This window comes from Sinocyclocheilus anshuiensis, unplaced genomic scaffold (genome assembly GCF_001515605.1).
Source record: "Sinocyclocheilus anshuiensis isolate Anshui unplaced genomic scaffold, SAMN03320099.WGS_v1.1 scaffold2422, whole genome shotgun sequence".
Classification (NCBI taxonomy): Eukaryota; Metazoa; Chordata; class Actinopteri; order Cypriniformes; family Cyprinidae; genus Sinocyclocheilus; species Sinocyclocheilus anshuiensis.
In genome coordinates, this window is record NW_015557345.1 from 231,938 (window position 1) to 251,712 (window position 19,775).

The 19,775-nt window shown below is 36.0% G+C and overlaps 1 protein-coding gene across 2 annotated transcripts in view; it reads left to right on the plus strand.

Annotated features, from left to right (window-relative positions):
• Positions 1-18,533, plus strand: part of LOC107679112 (UV-stimulated scaffold protein A) — a 33,937-nt gene extending 15,404 nt beyond the window's left edge. For both annotated transcript variants that reach the window (XM_016474565.1, XM_016474566.1), the window contains exons 8-14: positions 2,962-3,067; positions 7,465-7,666; positions 8,340-8,492; positions 8,986-9,169; positions 11,370-11,481; positions 17,777-17,966; positions 18,146-18,533. In XM_016474565.1, coding sequence (XP_016330051.1) covers positions 2,962-3,067; positions 7,465-7,666; positions 8,340-8,492; positions 8,986-9,169; positions 11,370-11,481; positions 17,777-17,966; positions 18,146-18,239 — 1,041 coding nt within the window. In that variant the 3' untranslated portion in view covers positions 18,240-18,533. The remainder of the gene's footprint in view (positions 1-2,961; positions 3,068-7,464; positions 7,667-8,339; positions 8,493-8,985; positions 9,170-11,369; positions 11,482-17,776; positions 17,967-18,145) is intronic.
• Positions 18,534-19,775: the final 1,242 nt, after the last annotated feature.

The window sequence follows — 19,775 nt, forward strand, 5'->3', positions numbered from 1 at the left end:
TAATAATCACTTTAATGTAGCTTGCGCCAACAGTTGTAAACAGAAGCAGTTCCGGGGGAATGACGTATGAGGTTGGCTTTGCGCATGCGCCGCTCAGAAGTGACGCACACGGAAACACAGCGGAGAGATCAAAACAAAACAACGGTCACTTATTAGGAAGTGCAAAATGAGGATTTGTTAAGAAGAATGTCGGAGGATTTCGATATAAGCCAAGAGGAGACTGGTTTTCCTTTGCTAAAGTAAGGAAACTTTGCTTCCTTTGATCCTGTAAACAAACGTTGGTTTTCACGAGACTCACCGGCTTATGCGCAATGCTGAACTCATACGTCATCCGCCCGGAACTGCTTCTGTGTACAACTGCTGGCACAAGCTACATTAAAGTGATTACTACATTTTGAATATGGATATTTTTCGTACAAAAACGGATCGATTCACTACAGAAGGCCTTTGTTCACCCCCCGGAGCCGTGTGAGACACTTTTTATTATTGATGGGCGCTTTTTATTTCACTTATTTTGGACTGATGCACTGCAACACCCGCTGACTGCCATTAAACAGCTTGAAAGATCAAAGACAATTTATAATATAACTCCGACTGGATTCGTCTGAAAGAAGAAAGTCATATACACCTAGGATGACTTGAGGATGAGTAATTTATGGGCTAATTTTCATTTTTGGGTGAACTAACCCTTTAAGGTAAATTGGGTCATTTTGATATCAGTTTTCATTGTATTACAAATTTTAGGTGGAGACTACAGGGCTTGAGTGTGAAGTGAAGGAATTATTTTATTTCGTAACCACACAAAACACAGATATTTCTGTGTTCGCCATAGAGGGCTTATTTCTGAACCAACGCCACCAGTGTACATAATTGAGACCTCATGCAAAGACACTTTATACCTCAGTCTGGAATTGTCAACATAGTCTGCCTGCAATAATGAAAAAGAAAAAAAAATGAACGAAAGCAAAGCAAGCTACAATCTTTAGTACTTTATGTTAAGGTAATCATGGAGACAATTATACAGAAAAAAATGGAAAAGGCATGCTAGAGCTGTACACTTTAGCAATGCCTTCGAAAAGGAAGGGCACACAGATTATATATACCATTTTATACCAACGACCCCCATATTTAAAAACTGGCATTCTGTTATGCATTGTAGCGCACGGGCCGCTTAAGCACCTTTTGAGTAAATTAAAAGGCATAAATTCTGTTTAGCACTAATGCAGATGTCGTCTCCCCAGGAGTCTGAACACCCTCGGCTATAAGGAGTGGGGCCCAGGAGGAGGGGAATAAAATAGCCTTGAGTTGCTTTTCACCTTTCATAAATTCCAGGCTGGGGATTTCTGTACCAAAAAAAAAAATCATTTGCAGCCCAGTGGTTCATTGCTATTCTGTTTAGATTGATGGTGGTCATTTACCCGGCAGTGGAAGTTAAGTGCTGCTGTCACTCTTGAAGAGCATAATTGGGAGGTTCCACAGGTCAGTGGCAGTGACAGTTTTCTCTTTTGATTAGTGTTAGAGTGATAACAAAACTTACAGCGCGAGTGATGGATGAGCAGGTGCAGATGGCAGCAGTAGATGCTCGGAGGGAGAGCAGAATAAAGCTCACCTGCCTCCTGAATCCATGAGCCAGTCACCATCGTCTTCAGCACTTAAAGACACCTACAATATGATTGTTTTTTTTTTTTTAATTAGTTGTGTTTGCTTAGTCATGAACATGCTTGGCGTTAGTAACTATAAATATTAAACTTTGGCACTTAACTGCCCTGCACTGTGGTACGGACATTGATGATACTTCAGATCTATTGTTGATCGATTGTGGGTTTTTTAAATGCTGATACAAATAACAGTATCTAGAGAGTATTGGGGCTGATGGCTGATATAATACTGACATAAACATGTTACTTACAATTTAATTATATTCAATAAGACATACACAGTATTGCTTATTTTAAATGAATACTAATTAATTGAAACACAAGTTAAACACAAGTTAAATGTTCATTATTCTCCACCACATTTTCTTCTTTATATATCCAAACCTTGAGATTTATGAAAGCTTTTCAGCTTACCTTGACTATAGATACCCATAAGATCAGAGAAACCATAACTTCTCTTCTAGTCAAAGGTACTTAAAGCCAGGTTTGAATCACCTTTAAGATGGGTTTATCCGGTGCCTCGTGTTGACTTGATCTGCTTACAGTGATTGCATGATGTGAACATGCAATGTGATGGGAAAAATCGTATCACCTTGTTCGCCCTGCTCTTTCGTAGAACAACCTGCACAAAGATGTAATCAGTAACAACTCAACCTCACCATATCTAGCAAAGACTAAGACACCCAATATTAAGTACGCATCCATCAGCAGCTTTAGTTTATTTTGGGTTGTCAATAGTCTCATGTAGCCCTATTTTCTGAAACATTGCAAATAATTATTATTGTCTGAAATTATTATTGTCTCCTTTGCGTGCTGACAGATGCTGGAAAAAGTCTGTTTAACATAACTATTACTTTATGCGGTCACAGTTAGCTGGGACAATGCTCAGATAGACTACCACTAGAAAAAAAATTGGATGTGGTCAACTGGAAATTCTATTAAGGCTTTGAATTAAAATGTTAAGATGTCCCACGTTACTGCAGAGTTTGCCATTCATAGTGCTGTAAATCTCTGGAATATCCCGAGGCCACAGTGAATATCCCATCTGAGTGTTAATCAGCCAGGAGAGAATTGCAGACATCCTTTGTAAACTGTCGGCAAACAAGCATTGTTTTGAGAATGACAAAAAATAGTAAATGTTTTGCAACAGTAGTTTTTATAGCATTTTTAAAGTAAAATGCAAATGTTTGAGTAAACCAAGAAAAATAGGCTCATTGTTACTTAATTCCCTCACATGTTACCATCTCTATTAGGTGTTAGTTATTATCTTGGCTTTAAAGTGACTCTCTTTTTCCCGAGCTAGATGAGAGCTCCTGAGGATGGAGAAGATGACGACGATGATTTTGTAGACGTGCCAGAAAAGGAGGGATATGAACCTCATATTCCTGAACATCTGCGTGCAGAGTATGGTGAGTTTGTTCAGGTGCAGATGTGAAGCCTAATGCAATAAGACAAACCTGTTTCATCAGTAAAGGGACTGCTTTCTCTATTGGATCTTGCATAATCCAAATAATCTCTCATAGGATATCGCCACACACTTATAGTGGCTGCTTCAAAGAAGATATGAGCTGAAAAGTCCTCTGGGGATTACTGTTTGTTTGTAGTTTTGGGCTTAAAGCAGCAGGATATTTAAATGTGGAATTAAGAGCACAGTGGTGAGTTTAGTTAGAAACGGTTAGCTGTCGAAAAGCTTCAAAGTGCAAAGGAAAGTTTGTTTTTAGTGTAAAGCATGAAGCATTTGTGCTCAAAGCAATGTACAACTTGTGGTAGTTGTGCTGTTTTTAGCTATGAGTTTTACTTTAAAAATAGGTTGACAGTGAATTTAATTGGAAAAATAGCAGATTCATATATGATTAATAAATATGGTGCATTATTATAAAGGTGAGACTCATAAACTCTGTCAAGAACATTGCCAGGTCACAATTTTTTACAAAATAAAAGGGGGGAAAATGAACAAAATATGACCTAAATAAATTTAAAAAATAAATAAAACTAAAATAAATAAGACCATAATATCTATTATTTTTGCATCGTGACATTATTTTATGACAATTAAGCTCCTTTCCCCCTAAATGTTAAATTGTTTAAAGTTTAAATTGTAAAACATTTATACATCACAGTAGTATTTGGAATTTATTGTTCTGCCTTTAATTTAATTCTCCATTTGAGAATAATTTGGGGTCAAATATGAGAGCAAAATAATATCACATTCATTTTAAAAACATTTAACTGCTCTTTTACAAACTCTGATATCTATTTGAAAGGTAATAAATTGCTTTAAGCCTGGTTTAAATCAATTAGAACCTGGGGCCGCCAATAGAAATCTGTTTTGACAGCTGACTATTTGTACATGCAAAAGATTCTTGTCCATCTGTGCAAGGACAGCTCTATTGACAAGAAGCCACAGGCAAAAGACAGAGGTCAAGCAATAGGTCAGACACAAGCTAAATAACACAGATTATATTTGACCTCAAATCCTGTCCAATTTTTAATTTACTGTCATGAAAATAATCTATTTCAGTGGCTAATGGGATTTCTGCAGTTCTTGTAGAAACAGCTTGCACTTTGGAAGTAGTTTAGTAATTTCCTGATTTTCCTGGTAACGCATGATGAGCTTCATGCCACACACTAATTATGAGATGCAATATGATTTCACCAGACTCTCCTGTTCTCTTTCTTCATTCATTTCCTTTCAGCATCTCTAAACGGGCACTAAGTGAAGATTCATTAGGATATCATTTCTACAGCTTCACAGAGCCAAGCTGCTTTCTGCAGTAAAGTATGTAGTGATCAGTGCACTGGCCATGCCAAATTAACAATGCAATGTTGTTAATGAGCGCCCATTAGCTTAGAGTGGTAATTTACCTCTGTGTGCTAAACTGTTCACCTACAAAACCGTGTACTCATCTGAGACTGGATTATGCTGAATTTAAACATATATCATACAAATGCCAATACAAACTAGATGTTTAACATTTTGTTTTACTTTGTTACAGCATTACTATGTGGTTGTGAGGGTTTTTTTATTTTCTGCCCAAGTCAAAAGAGCCCATGCCCAAGTCTTTATGATCACTTAGAAAAGCAATAATTCTCTTTAACAGTGCATACTTTGAATTATCCTTCATATCTGTAGCACAACGAATGTAGGATGTGCTGAAGTTTAATACTTATGGTTGTTCTAGTCCTTAACCCCCAAATATGAGCAATAGTAATATTGATGCTTACCTTAAACTAGTAATCTTTTACCACAGTAAATCAGATGTGAGACTGATTTGAGACGTGTCATTTCTTTTCTATTGAAATAAATGTGAAAAGATGTATAAAGGTTTTATTTTTGGGGCAGTTGTGGGATGGTGGGAGTTGGGGGTGGGGGGGTGCACTTTTCATGTGGAGGAATAGAAAATGGAAAATGGAAATTGCATCAATTGCATTGAGCGTGCAACCATTCATTAAATACTCCTAAAACGGGACGCAGAAAAAATAAATAAATTCTGATTTACTGCCAAGTTACCTCCATGATTTCAAATTTATCAATCAGCGCAATTTAGCATCAGCAGTTTCATTTAATATTACATCAACCTGCCACTGGATTCGAGCTCATCTCTGGCTAATCCTTCCCTTTCTTTTGTCAAAATCACATCGGCTTCCTCATCTGGAGAGAAACACTTTCATTTGAAAAGCATTTTGTCTGTTCCACTCCTTTCTCTCTCTCTCCATTCCTTTCACTACAGAGCTTTTATCTATCCCTTTATCCCAGCGTTCCTGTCAGGATGTTATCTCTCAAAATTTACATTTTAATTACAAGGCCTGTTGAACTCAGGAAAATCAATAACACCACCATTGGCAGCTCAACTCTATGTCTACTGCTGGGCCTCTCTATTTCCCCTTATTGATTTATCTCTTTAGCACCTGCAACTTTATTGCTTCAGACAAATAGCTACCATTTTGGTCAATTTGAACAGAAAAAGAAAGCTTTTGGTCGTATTTCATGATTTTGCACACCTGCATGCCGCTATGAAGCAGTAAGTTATTGAAAGGGAGTGAACCTGGATTAATGTATACAGGATTGTAAGAATCCGGCCACATATGTTTGTCATCCTGTCCTGAGTCCATAATTTATTTTCTTTTGTAACAATCAAATCAACCAATACATCATTCCTACCAGAAATTGTGACTTGATTTTGACAGAATTGACTCAATTCCATGTTCAGTTCCGTAGATTCTGAACAAATATTTCCAATTCTTATTGCAAAAAAACAAAATAAAAAACAAACAAAAAAAAAACCTGGTAACAGAGATCATGTGTGATTACTAGAGACTGTTTTCAGCAGTGTTGGTCAATTGTAAAGTACAAACTTTATGAAATAAATAAATATATATTTATATTTATATATATATATATATATATATGTGTGTGTGTGTGTGTGTGTGTGTGTGTACATATATGGATATTTATATATTTGAAAAATAAGACTTATTGTTCATGAAGGCATAATATTATTGTGTACAGCTATATTTACTACTACTGTGAAAATTAGTATAATTGATCTTTTTGATGGAGACATTTTTAATTTAATCATTAGTTTCAAATATAAAAATTAAGCGACAAGTAACATCATACACTTAGGAGCATATTTTGAATTTTTGCCAAAACTTCACACACCCAAATTTAAATGTTCACCTTGCACACATACAGTGGACAAAATTTAAAATACTGGTGTCATTGTACAGAAATCTCCTCACACAGTAACAACATCAGATTGCAATACTTCATAAATAACATTGCATATATGTTTAAAATATTTAAAATATTAAAAATAACAAAAGAAAATATAGGCGCTTTTGTAACAGGTTACTACTACGTAACAACTGATGTCTGGATTTTTGTGATAGCGAGTTGAATATTAACGCTGTTGTTTAACTGAATAAGACTCTTCTAAGGACTTAAGGTGTGTGTAATCTATTTCTAGAATCTCAACACCTCGGAATTGAAAAAATACTTATTTTGGAATCGAGTCCCAGCCCTACTCCATATTTCCGTACAGAAATGCAGATAATTTGCTCACTGAATGCAAGAATAATGCATTTTCTCTCACATCTGCAGCTCACGTGCATGAAATTTGGGGTCTGATGGGCCTGAACTAGGAAATCTGCAACCTAATGAACAGATTGGTTGGCACAATGTATTTTATGTTTTTTGAAAATATACAAATACCAAACCGTAATATGTTTAATGCACATTAATATTTTGATTGTTTTTCAAAGACTTAAAAAAAATTGTATTTGAAATAGGCATTTCAGATAAATGTATCTGAAAATACTGAAATTTTTTTAGATTTTGCACTTTTGAAAACCATATTTGTTGATAAGAAATAAGAGCAGACCAGGCTTCTCATATACCCACTTGGCCATTTGTCTGTGTATAGTGGTCAGGTGTCTCTTAATCATCAGTCTTATGGGGAATTCACCATACTTGTTTCTAATTTCATCTCATTCTGGAAGCTAGAAAGCTTAAGTGTGAGTCTTAGATCTTTGTGTCACTCGTAAGACCACCTTAAGCCCCTGCTTACTCCTGCTTAGAAGCCCCCCCCCCAGTCCATTAGACCAGTGTTTCCCAACTGGGGTGCCGTCTGTCGAGAGCAGGGGTGCCGTGTAAAAAATCATTTGGTTGGGAAACACTGCATTAGACTACAGTACAAGTGGATGTTGTGAGATCCGTATTAATAAAGATTGAATGTTGTGTTCTGGGTATTTGACTTTACATAACATCATGTTTTTTTTTCCTTCTTCCTCTTGTCTCTCATAGGGCTTGATGAAACTCCCTCAACGTCAACCGATGGGGCCAAAGCAAAGCCATCAAAACCTGTGGTCAAACATCCTGTTCCTCTTGTGTCCTCCAGTCTCTCTCGACTCAAGAGGAAGATGCATGATGAAGAGCAGGACCCCACCTGTGTTGCTGCAACGCTGCGTGTGCTCAAACAGAGACTTTATTCTACTCCTTCCACAAGGTGATTTATACTCCCATGCCCTATTTTATCAGTTAACATAGACTGGTAAAGTAGGGCTGAAAAGAAAAAAAAAAACTAATAAATGGAATCCTAGCAGTGAAAATCTAAAATATTAGTAAAGTATTAGAATGTTTTCAAATATAGTGAAATCTGAGAAAACAAAGTAAATTAATTTTTTTAATATAAATATACGTAAAATTGCATTAAAAAGACTTATTGCCTGACCACTAATAAAAGTACTGTATACTACAATACTATATTATATATTGGCAGTCGCTATTTGCACTTAATGTAAATAGACACTCCGTTATATCAAGTCAAGTCAAGTCACCTTTATTTATATAGCGCTTTTAACAATACCAATTCCAGGCTGCAGCAATGTCATATATTAGTCTTTCACAAAAACATTACACTTCTGACAATAAGCTTTCAACAAAAGTGCGCTTCTACAATTACTACAAATACAGAGTTAAATTTGTATGCGTTTTGTATTAAAAAACAAACAGATTATATATCTGTTTTTTTATTTTATTTAACTTTTTTTTTCAAATTTTCATATGGAAATATTCATAAAAATATATTTTATATAGTATTTAAAATACAAAATAAAATAAAAAAAATTGTATTGTTGTTTTTTTATTATGGAGATCTAAGTGTGTTCTGGTTGTTTCAGTATGTCTGGGGGCTCTACTGAGTTCGCGGTGAGCAGCAGTGACCAGAGGGGCATAAACAAAGACAAAGCCTCTGTTAAGGCCCCTGTCATTCCGTTTGGTGTGGATCTTTACTACTGGGGAGAGGAGCAGCCCACCGCTGGCAAAATCATCAAGTACAGTCTCATTCATAAAAAACATTGGGAATGTTTTACATAATACATTCATCAGTCTCTTTCTGAAGTATGAATGGATTGTGTTATTTGTGATATAGCCACTAGAGAGCAGCATTGTATGCTCACTGTCTTCAGATCAACTCCTATTCCTCAAAATTAAATGATGAAAACATTGATCTGGAGGTTTACCTTTTTGGCATCCTGAAACAAGATATACTTGTACAATATAGTTTTCCTACGGACATGGAAAACCTGGAAATTGTCATTTTAAGGCCTGGAAAATTCATGGAAATCTATAAAAGTCCTGAGAAAATCATGAACATTTCTATACTAAAAATACATTTTACTAGTTATGCTCACCCCTAAAATATTTCACCTGCAAAAAATGCACTTTATGAAGGCAAATTCTTTAAAAAATGAAATTGTCAAAGATCACACAGTGATAGAGTTTGTGCAGTTCCTGTAGTAAGACCCTGTCCTCACTGGTTTTTAGGAATGCATCACAGCACCAGTTCTGGGTGCCTCATGAGGTGGAGGAGGAAGTTGAAAATGAGGAACTGTCCGCAGAGATGAAGTCTAGATACATCACCTTTGCTGGGAAATTTAAACCTGTGGAGCACAAGTGCAACGCACCAATGCCAAATGGATCTTTGTGTGAACGTCAAGATAGAGTAAAGGTCAGTAAAGTAACAATAATGATGCCCTAAAAAAATACACAGAAGAGATGTAATACTGAACATTTTGGCCCATATTTAGCTGTGTTTGGTAGAATGGTAGAAACATATTCTTATTTCATGATGTAAATCAGTGGTCGCCAATCCATCGAACAGCTCACTGTTCACGATGCTCGAAATATAGGAAGAAAATATAAATACTGAATTGGGGGTTGAGGGGTAATATGAATGTATTGCTGAAGGGAACTGACTGTCATCATAAAAGTTTCGAATAGCAATGGCATTTTCTTCTCCTCTTACCTCTGTATATACTGTAGCAGGGGTTCTCAAAGTCTACATTCAAAGGTCCAAATCTGAATTTTCATCAGTGTCAAAGGTCCGGACCGGAACAATTGGTTATTACAAAACATGTTTTTAATAAACATACATAACATGCATAACAAATAAACATTATTTTTTTGGAAAAAATAAAGTGCAAAAGTGGCAAAACAATTAATTTAAGTGTCAGCAATAGAGGTCGACCGATAAGGGTTTTTCTCTGGCCGATGCCGATATTTAGAAATCAGGGCAGCCGATGGCCGATATATGATGCTGATTTTTTTGGCCGATTTTTTTTTTCTTCTTTATCTCATAAAAGCGAGTTTGAGTAAATGATTATTGCAGGGCACAAGATGGTAATAGTAGTAGTAGTGGTAGTAGCAGCCTAAGTCATAGTAATAATACATGGCTCAAAGCACCTTCTCAAAACAGTTCTGAAAGCATGCTTTTTGTTTATGATTGCTGACAGACACCAGTGTTTCTCACAGACTTGCACATGCAAATTCATTCTCTGCCAGCAGGAGGCGCTGTTGGAGCAGAGATATAGCGGTTTCCCCGGTAACGGCTGTAATCAGATACAAAACCTAGGAAAGATGAAATGAAAATGACATCAAAGCTTTTCTGAAGACGGTCAGTTCTTTTCAATTATACATTCATATAAAAACAACCGCGCTGCATTTTAATTTTGAAACGTGCAGTGCTCAATTTATTCAACGAAGTAGATTCCTTTTGGAAAATCTATTTGTGGCGGTCAGTTTTGATTTTGTGACGGGTCGCCACAAATAACTCAATGTATGGGAAACACTGGACACTGCTATAAGTCAAATGGCCATAATCTAAGTGATAACAAAAATAAATAAATAAAAAATAACTCATATTAGCAGTGAAATGTCGTCTGATTATGTCAAACGTCATACGCTCACTGGATGTCATGACAACAAATGTCATGAAGGAAAAGTTTCAATATCTCGCCTTCGCTTTCATTTCGGACCATCTCCAAAAAGACATAAAAAAACTAAACATATACTTTACAAGTTTAACATGCGTTTATCAAAGTAGGAAATAATTAATGTTCTTGAAATATGAAATGGAGGTGGGTCTGGACTGAATTCCCTCCGGGTCCGGATCCGGACCGGAGTCCGGACTTTGAGAAGCACTGGTATATAGTATTGCTGCTTTGTTTACAGCGGTAACCAAGGAAATGCTGTATACCTGCAGTTCTATAAGCGTCACCTGCTGTCAGAGAGTGAATTTGCATCTCATTCAGGCCATCTGTTTTTTTTTTTGTTTTGTTTTTTCATGCAGACATGTTTTATGCAGCAGGATAAATCATTTATCAAGTCAGGACCATTCTTTTTTTTGCTTTAAATCCTGAAATTGTACAATCTACTTAAAAAAACAAAAAAAAAACAGCTCATGCAACGTGTGCAGCATCTTTGGTTGAATCATGATTAAAATTCAGTGGTTGCCTAATTGCCTATAATTAAAAATGGCTACAGATACTGTATATATATATATATATATATATATATACAGTATCTCACAGATATATATATATATATATATGTATATATATATTTAAGCCCAGCTTGCTTGTTATAGATTAAATAACCAAATAATAAATTTGCTTAAAAAAAAACGAATTCTGAATCGGCCATGAAAAATCATGATCGATGCATCACTAATGAAAATACTAAATAAAAGGCCTCAAATTGGAAGTACAATCTTTTTCTATCAATTCTTCAATCGGTAGATCTTGTCTTTCATAAAGGCTAAGGTCAGGGATCTTGGGCTTGAAAAAGTTGGTGACCACTGATGTAAATAAATAGATATAAGCAAGACACTGATTGAATAAACTGATTAATGAAATGAGATGTAATTTCAGTGCCCCTTCCATGGACACATTATCCCCCGGGATGAGCTGGGCAGGCCTGTTAACCCAGAAGATGCACTGCGATTGGAGAAGGAAAAGAGGAAGCGTGAGGAGGAGCAGCCAGGTTAGATCATTCATACAACCTGTTTAACAATATTCAACTCAACAGTCATGACAGTAATCAACAGTGATAGTTACCTACAGGGATAGTAGATAGTAGTAAATTCAATCATCATTTACTAGGTACTGTGGATAAAAAAAATTATTATTTTTTTTCATTCTGAAGCATGATAGTAGGTGTGTTTACATATATTATTTTTTTAAATATTAATTATTCAAATTTCAGATTCTGAAAGTTGTTTATATGACCCCTAAATGTTGCAGTCCAATTCAAATATTCGTTTACATGTGCTTTACATGTATTCCAAACAAAACCCAGTCACCGTGTTCAGCATCAGAGAAAGCCACCAGGATGATGCCAATGGGGTCTTGATGACATATCTCTAAACAAAGCTGACATTTAATTCAGAAGAGCGTTTTAGCAAATATTTAGTAAATATTAATTCTCCTCCTCTGACCATTTTGTAAGATGTCAATTGTATGTAAACATAACCATCACGTCATTGTGCATGTGGGCAAGGTATGTTTGAATATGATATGATAGAGACAATTGTCAGATTCAGGTGTTTACATGCCTATTTTTTTCCTCTTGATAAGATTATTGTGAGTCTTCATCACCCCATTAAATCCCAGTAGAAATTTAATTCAGATCGATCTCAGTCAGATTGACTGAAGTGTTTACATTGTCTTTTCAGTCCAATTAATCCATCAGTCCATTACAAATTGATTATTTGGCTGCATGTAAACATGTATGGAAAAGAGCAGCATGAGAATTCTTCAAAATATCTCGTGTATTTGCAGGTGTAAGACTTCCATCTGTGGACACAAAATGAGTAAATTCTAACAAAATGTGCTGAACTACTACTTAAATTTTTGCAAAACTCTTAAGGCATGCACTCTTGCCAAATTAATATCGCACACCAAGCCTGAAAGCTTGATACTCTTCTTTCATGTTTTGTCAGCCCAGTGCTGAAGACCCCCAAAGCCTTTTACACTGTCAAAAGTCCTTTACCAGTATCCAGGTGAAATCCTAGACCTCCATTACCCACAGTTCCTTCCTTATAACACGCTGAGTGGTCAACAGCCCAATCAGGTGGCCGTGAGACTCCAGGAAGAGATGAACTGATGGAATCCCATCCAAGTCATCATCAATACCCAGATAATAGGACAGGCCGCATCTCACTCTGCCTCTCAGCTTTTCACTTTTCTCCTTGCTTGGGTTTCTTTTCTTGTGGAGTCAGGTGCTAAAAGCCAATTAAGTAGCGTCTCCATGCTGTCACTGGAGCGTCGGATGTGCTTTCTTTGGCCACAGTTTACTTGTTAACAAACAGTTATCGGAGGCAACTGACTTCAGGGGCCTGCTGACCACTGGCTTGTGAAATAGCATCTTTTGTAACTAAGTAAGCTATCGATCCCCGTGACTCCATCACACCCTCTCCACCCTTCGACATGCTGGTTGTCAGGGTAACCACAGGACACCCCACTCGTTCTGCTGCGCTGCTGGTGTGCCCATGATGTCCATCAGTTCACAGACTGAACACTTGCTCCCCTGGTGCGCCATTGATTTCTGCTTCAGGCTTCAGTCTTTCTCAAAATATTTCAGTCGCACATGATTCTGAACACTGTATTTGTTTCAGTGTGTCTAATGTAAATTTCTCGTTTGTATCATTAGTGGTGCTCATACTTGTAAGTGTGACCTCAGATCTAACACCTGTGCTGTACCATTTAGCTAATAATATGTTTGAGGTACTGATATGAATCCTTTAGACTAAATAAAGTACAAAGGTGTACTTTTGGAAATTATACCACCCTGTGACAAGTTTTGTACCATTTTTTTCAGAGAGTGTAGAGGCTTGAGGGTGCAGGACTCTTTTGACTTGGCCAGTAAGCAGCCACACTAACATCAGCATAGCAACAGACTAACAATCATTTAGAACTCCTTATTAACTGCATAGTGATGCCCTGGCATCCCCCCATAACAGCCAGTTTAAGTTGCACTACTGCTATAAAAGAAGGGGGATGCTATGTTACATTTATTAAAACTGTGAAACATTTTGATTTTCAAAGTGCTAATATGGGATGACTGCTCTGAAATCTTTCAACAAAGACAAACAACAGGACATTTATGTAGGTTACTTTGACTGTTTCATTGTATGTTGGTCTCACTTTGAACAAAAGTAATTTTTAAACAAAAATATGTTGCGTTCTCATCATTATGACAGTGGGCACTGTGAAGCCATGCACTAAAAATATGCTACACCTATGTCAGTTTTGCCTTTTAAGTCAAGTCAAGTCAAGTCACCTTTATTTATATATAGCTTTATACAGTGCAGATTGTGTCAAAGCAGCTTTACAGTATTAAACAGAAAAAACGTGTGCTGATAATGCAAGAGGACAATAGAAAACAGTCAGTTTATCAGTTAAAGTCAGTTTATTGTTGATTCAGTGATGTAATCGTCCAGCTCAGTTAAGTTCTCTTCAAATAGTGTCTGTGCAGTCAAGACAACAATGTTGCCAGAAATTGTGTCCCCAACTAAGCAAGTCAAAGGCGACAGTGGCAATCAGTGCCAGAAATGGAGAAAAAAAAAAACCTTGGGAGAAACCAGGCTCAGTCGGGGCCAGTTCTCCTCTGGCCAGACAAAACCAGCATGGTGTGGTTTAATTCCAGGCTGCAACACACATCAGATTGAGCAGAGGACTCGTCTGGTTCTCATGGTCTTGAGCCGATGGCTGACGAGGGCTTCACAGGGGATCTGTCTCTAGGGTTCGCCTAGTTGACATGGTCTCCGCTGACATTCAGGGCTGAAGAGGTCTTCGCTAAGTGCTGATCCACCATCTGGACTGGATACGGACTGGATCTGGTGGCTACGGTGACCTCAGAATTAGAGAAAAACAGACTAATATTATCGTAGATGCCATTCTTCTTACGAAGTAACAAGTACATTGGGTGTTATGGGAAGTGTTCCCGGTTCCGGTTGACCTAATTAATGCAGCCTAACAACCCTTTAATGGATTTGAATTATAGAAGTGTGATACTATGTTATGTGTATGCCAGGTTAAAGAGATGGCCCTTTAATCTAGATTTAAACTGACAGAGTGTGTCTGCCTCCCAAACAACGCTAGGTAGATTGTTCCAGAATTTGGACGCTAAATAGGAAAAGGATCTGCTGCCTGCAGTTGATTTTGATATTCTAGGTATTATCAAATGGTCAGAGTTTTGATATTTGAGATTCTAGGTATTATCAAATGGCAGCAGACGTGAAGGACTGTAATGCAATAAGAGCTCGCTCAAGTACTGAGGAGCTTAACCATTCAGGGCTTTATAAGTAATTAGCGATATTTTAAAATGAATACAATGTTTAATAAGGAGCAGAGTTGACAGAACTGGGCTAATATGTTCATACATATCTAGTAATAATACATATTGATATCTAGTAAGAACTCTAGCTGCTGCTTTTTGGACCAGCTGGAGGTTGTTTATTAAGCATGCAGAGCAACCACCCAAAAAAAGCATTACAATAATATAACCTTGAGGTCATAAACGCATTAATTAATTTTCTGCATTTGACATTGATAACATAGGTCATAATTTAGATATATTTTTAAGATGGAAAAATGTGGTTTTACAAATACTAGAAACATGACATTCAAAGGTAAGGTTGCTATCAAACAGCACACCTAGGTTCCTAACTGATGGCGAGGAATTGACAGCACAGCCATCAAGTGTTAGACAGTGTTCTAGATTATTACATGCAAAGTATTTTGGTCCGATAATTAACACCTCTGTTTTTTCAGAATTTAGCAGTAGAAAATGACTAGTCATCCAGTTTTTTTATATCAGCTATGCATTCTGTTAGTTTTGCGAATTGGTATGTTTTGTCCGGGTTGTGAAGAAATGTAGAGCTAAGTGTAGAGCTTCCTGATGATATCTCCCAAGGGTAGCATGTAAAGTGTGGAAAAACAACGGTCCTAGTACTGAGCTTTGTGGTACTCCATACTGCACTTGTGATCTATATGATACCTCTTCATTCACTGCTACGAATTGATGACGGTCAGATAAGTGTGATTTGAACCATGCCAATGCAATTCCACTAATGCCAACATAATTTTCTAGTCCATTCAAAAGAATGTAGTGGTCGATAGCGTTGCACTCACACTGAAAAAAATGTTTCATTCATCCAATTAAAAAAATGTAGGGTAATGATTCACATCTATATTTTTTAACTTGAGCCAATGAAAAATAAATAACTTGCCCTTAGGGTGAATCATTTTATATAGATGTGAATCATTACCCTACATTTTTTTAATTGGATGAATGAAACATTTTTTTCAGTGCAGCGCTAAGAGGCAGTAGCACAAATAGAGAGATACAACCACAATCGGATGATAAGTGCAGGTCATTTAATATCAAATACCTGAAAGTTAATTAAACTGTCAACATGCCTTTAGTTAGAATAATTACACATCCCATGTCAGTGGCAAATACATTTGAAGGAATGTGTCGGTCAAGCAATTGTTTCTGGCTTTAGAGCTGCTGTCTGTTGTCTTTAAGTAATATTCCAGGTTCAAAATAGCTTAACAGTTGACAGTGTTTGTGTCATAATTGTTGTCTAAAACATATTTTCCTCCTTTTATATTAGAAAAACAAAAATATGTTACAGTGAGACAATTACAATAGAATGGGGTCAATTTCATGACACCGAAACTCTACTCACACCCAAATCAAGCACACATGAACCAGCTAATTAAGATCTCAGGGACACTTGATAATTAAAGACAGGTGTGTTGGAGCCGGGTTTACACTGAGCTCTGCAGGAAGGAAGATCTCCAGGAACAGGATTGGGCACCCCTGTGATAAACCATAAAATGGCTGTAAAATTGACGAGAACAGCTTTGAAGCTGAAATAATGCAAGTTTTAACAGAAAAATTAACATAAAGGCCTTTATAAAATTATAAGGTTCACATTTCTGCCTCACCATAACCCCAATTTTTGCCATTTAGAAGTCAATTATTTCTGTAACTTAATTTATATTTAACCCAGAATAGTCTGGACTGGTGCAAATCTCCCAAAGAACAATATTACTGTGCACTTCACAACCATCTTATCATAGCATTTTTGTGTTTAAATGTGTTTTCTATAGATAATCAAATAGGCTGACTGCAGCTGTTGCCTGTGATGCTCATGTGTGCCCGACTTATGCAGATGCGAACTGTTGACAGAGTAGTCAGACCTGCTGCACAGCTTAAGTTAAACGCAGGGCCCCCCATCATCCTCACAGCAAGAATGAAGCCCCTAAAGGCTTAACTTAAGTGAGGACGGATTGTAGCACTCATGTAACAGGGGCCTTTCACCTCCATAAATCCTTATAGGGACGACCAACTCCTCCATATTCATTTTAAAGGCATTTGTTGCATGCATGCTTTTCACTACAGACTGATGAAGTACTCTGTGCAATTAAACACTTTGGAAACTGTAAATACTTTAACAGCTACCATTTTATCATTTGAAGATATGCATGTGTCTTCAGTAGAGGACATGCTTAATGAAATATTGATGATTTTGAGTTCTGAGCTTGCACAAGAAAGATTTACGAAGCATTTGTTCTTGGAGAAATCAGCAACTCTAAAGAGGGGAATTGTTACTACAAAATGTGACAAATTTAACCATTTTTCAAATAAGCCTTTTTTAAGGATGGAACCTTTTTAAATATATTTTTTTCTGCTGTGTCTCTTAATTGCTACTTTTTCTGTCTATCTATCATCTATCTATCTATCTATCTACACTACTGTACAAAGTTTAGTAATAATATTTTTGAAAGAAATTCATAATTGATCAGAAGTGACAGTAAAGACCTTAACGTTACAAAAAATATATTTCAAATAAATGCTGTTCTTTTGATCTTTCTATTCATTAAAGAGTTCTGGAAAATAAACATGGTTTCGACAAATTGATTTTCTGTTTTCAACACTGAAAATTAGAAATTATTCTTGAGCATCAAATCAGCATATTAGAATGATTTCCAGTCCTAGTTATATTAAACTTTTTCACCACTGTTAAGTTAAAAAATGTCCTTACCATCACACATTTTTACTATCACTCATTATACCAAAATCAAAGGCTGAGGCCTTGATCATCTTTATATTCCATGGGATAAATGATTTAACAAAGATGATGCATAGTTCGAATTTGAAGAAGTTTCTTGTTTTCAAGATTTGAAGAAGTCAAATATTTGAAGAAATGGAAGAAATGTATGGTGCATTGATGTAAATTCTAGCAACCTTTCTCCCATTGGTTCAGATTGGCGAGACCCAGAGCTCATGAGGGAGATTGAAGCCGTGACTGGAGAAGATTTGGGCTCCTCAAAGACGTACGGGAAGGGAAGGAATGGCAACAAAGGAAAGTCAAAGAAAAAGTACCCAAACCTTACAGATTTAAAGCAAAATGCCAGTACATCTCGTTCAAGACTAGAGAAGAAAGTCTTCAACAAGTAAGTTATAGTATATGTTCAAGATTAAATACAAAATCACTAAATTGGCCTGATATTTTTGGTTATATTTGGAGATAACTGAAGTCAAGTATATTTTTATTGAATATTGGTGAACAGTATATTTCACAAGTGATGAATAAATAAAGAATTTGAATCTCAACCACATTGTTTCCTCATAGGAGCTCCATGAGACGAGTTACAGAGGTCATGAACAAGATGGACAAGAGGAAACATGAGAAATTTTCAAATCAGTTTAACTATGCACTGAATTAAAGGATACAGCTCGCCACACCTCAGTTGTTTGGATTATTACACAGACAAAAAAGTGCATCATTATAAACTTTGGATTGTCATTTGTAATGCCTGAATTATTTTAATTTTTTTTTTCTGCATGGTATACAACTAATTTTAAAAAGGTAAAAGTAATTTCCCAACTTTTGTCTTTGCTACATTGTATTTATGTAATCTAGAATTTAAAATAGAACAGTACTTTTAAAGAAATGTGTTGTAAGTGTAAGTCTTATTTGAATGTTAATATAGAGTACATTTCTATTCTGATTTTAAAAACCATGACTTCCTTCATTTAAGGGGTTTCTCTGTGAAGATTAAAAATACACCATAGCAAAATTTGAATGCAAAGGCAAGGCAGGATTGTTTTTTTCTTTTTTTTCTTTTTTACACTTTAAGACTTACATCAAATTTGAGATATTAATGTTAGGATGTCCTTCAAGTAACACAATCTCAATAGGCTTACAGTTTACCTTAATCGATTAGGCCCGCTGAAACCATAAGCACACATCTTTTTATTAATATAATTTGTGTAGCAATTATATTAACATCTTTTCATTACAACAAATGAAGAATGGCTTACCATTTTAAATGAGGCAAAGTTAACAATACTGTATACTGCAGAAAAATATAGCATTGCTTATGAAACAAGGAAGCAATACTTTTCAACCAGCCTAAAGTTGTTAATTGGGAAAGTGATTTCGCTGTTACAGAATTGGTGAGTATTGACATTGGTCTTACTCGTGGGGTCTGACTCCAAAAAATACTCCTTTTATTTATGGATTCGCTTTGGATTCTTCACACTGGTAGGACGCATTTTTTTTCTGCCGTGGAAATCAAACGTTAAAAACTCAGAAATCTACTTAAATCTACATAAATGTGTAAATAAGTATGATGATATCCAAACGGACGGCGAAGAATATTTTCATCTGACAAAAATAATAATGTATTTAAAAAGATCGTCATGGTCCGTCTTTTCACATTCACGTGTGCAATATAACAACTATAATTCCCCCCTTAATTTTATTCACTTGCAAAATTGGGGAAAAAAGACATTGTGATTTAAAGTATTTACTGCATTCTAACTAAAAAAATAACAATAATACGTAATTAATATAATATGCTGTAAACGTGAAATGTAGCCTTTGCACCCATTTAATTGTGTATTATATGTCTGGCCACGACACAAGTTCTTACGCTGGCATGCAGGAAACGAATTTAGCAATCGTTTTCAAATATTTAACACAAAACCATTTTTTACAAAACAATCGCTAACATTATTTTCCCGTTGAATAGCGGGTAAAATAAACGTTTGCTTGTATAATATAGGTTTAATGGTAATATTTTATGCCATTCAAAGTTTAAGCAGAATAACTACAAAGCATGCATCAATAACAATCGCAACAGCAAGGCTGAAAATCATGCGAATTTTAGCAGCATTACTAATTCGTCTTTAGGTGTTGGACCCCTTAATATGACTTAATATTAATAGTACGTAATAGTACTTAAAGCACGAAAATT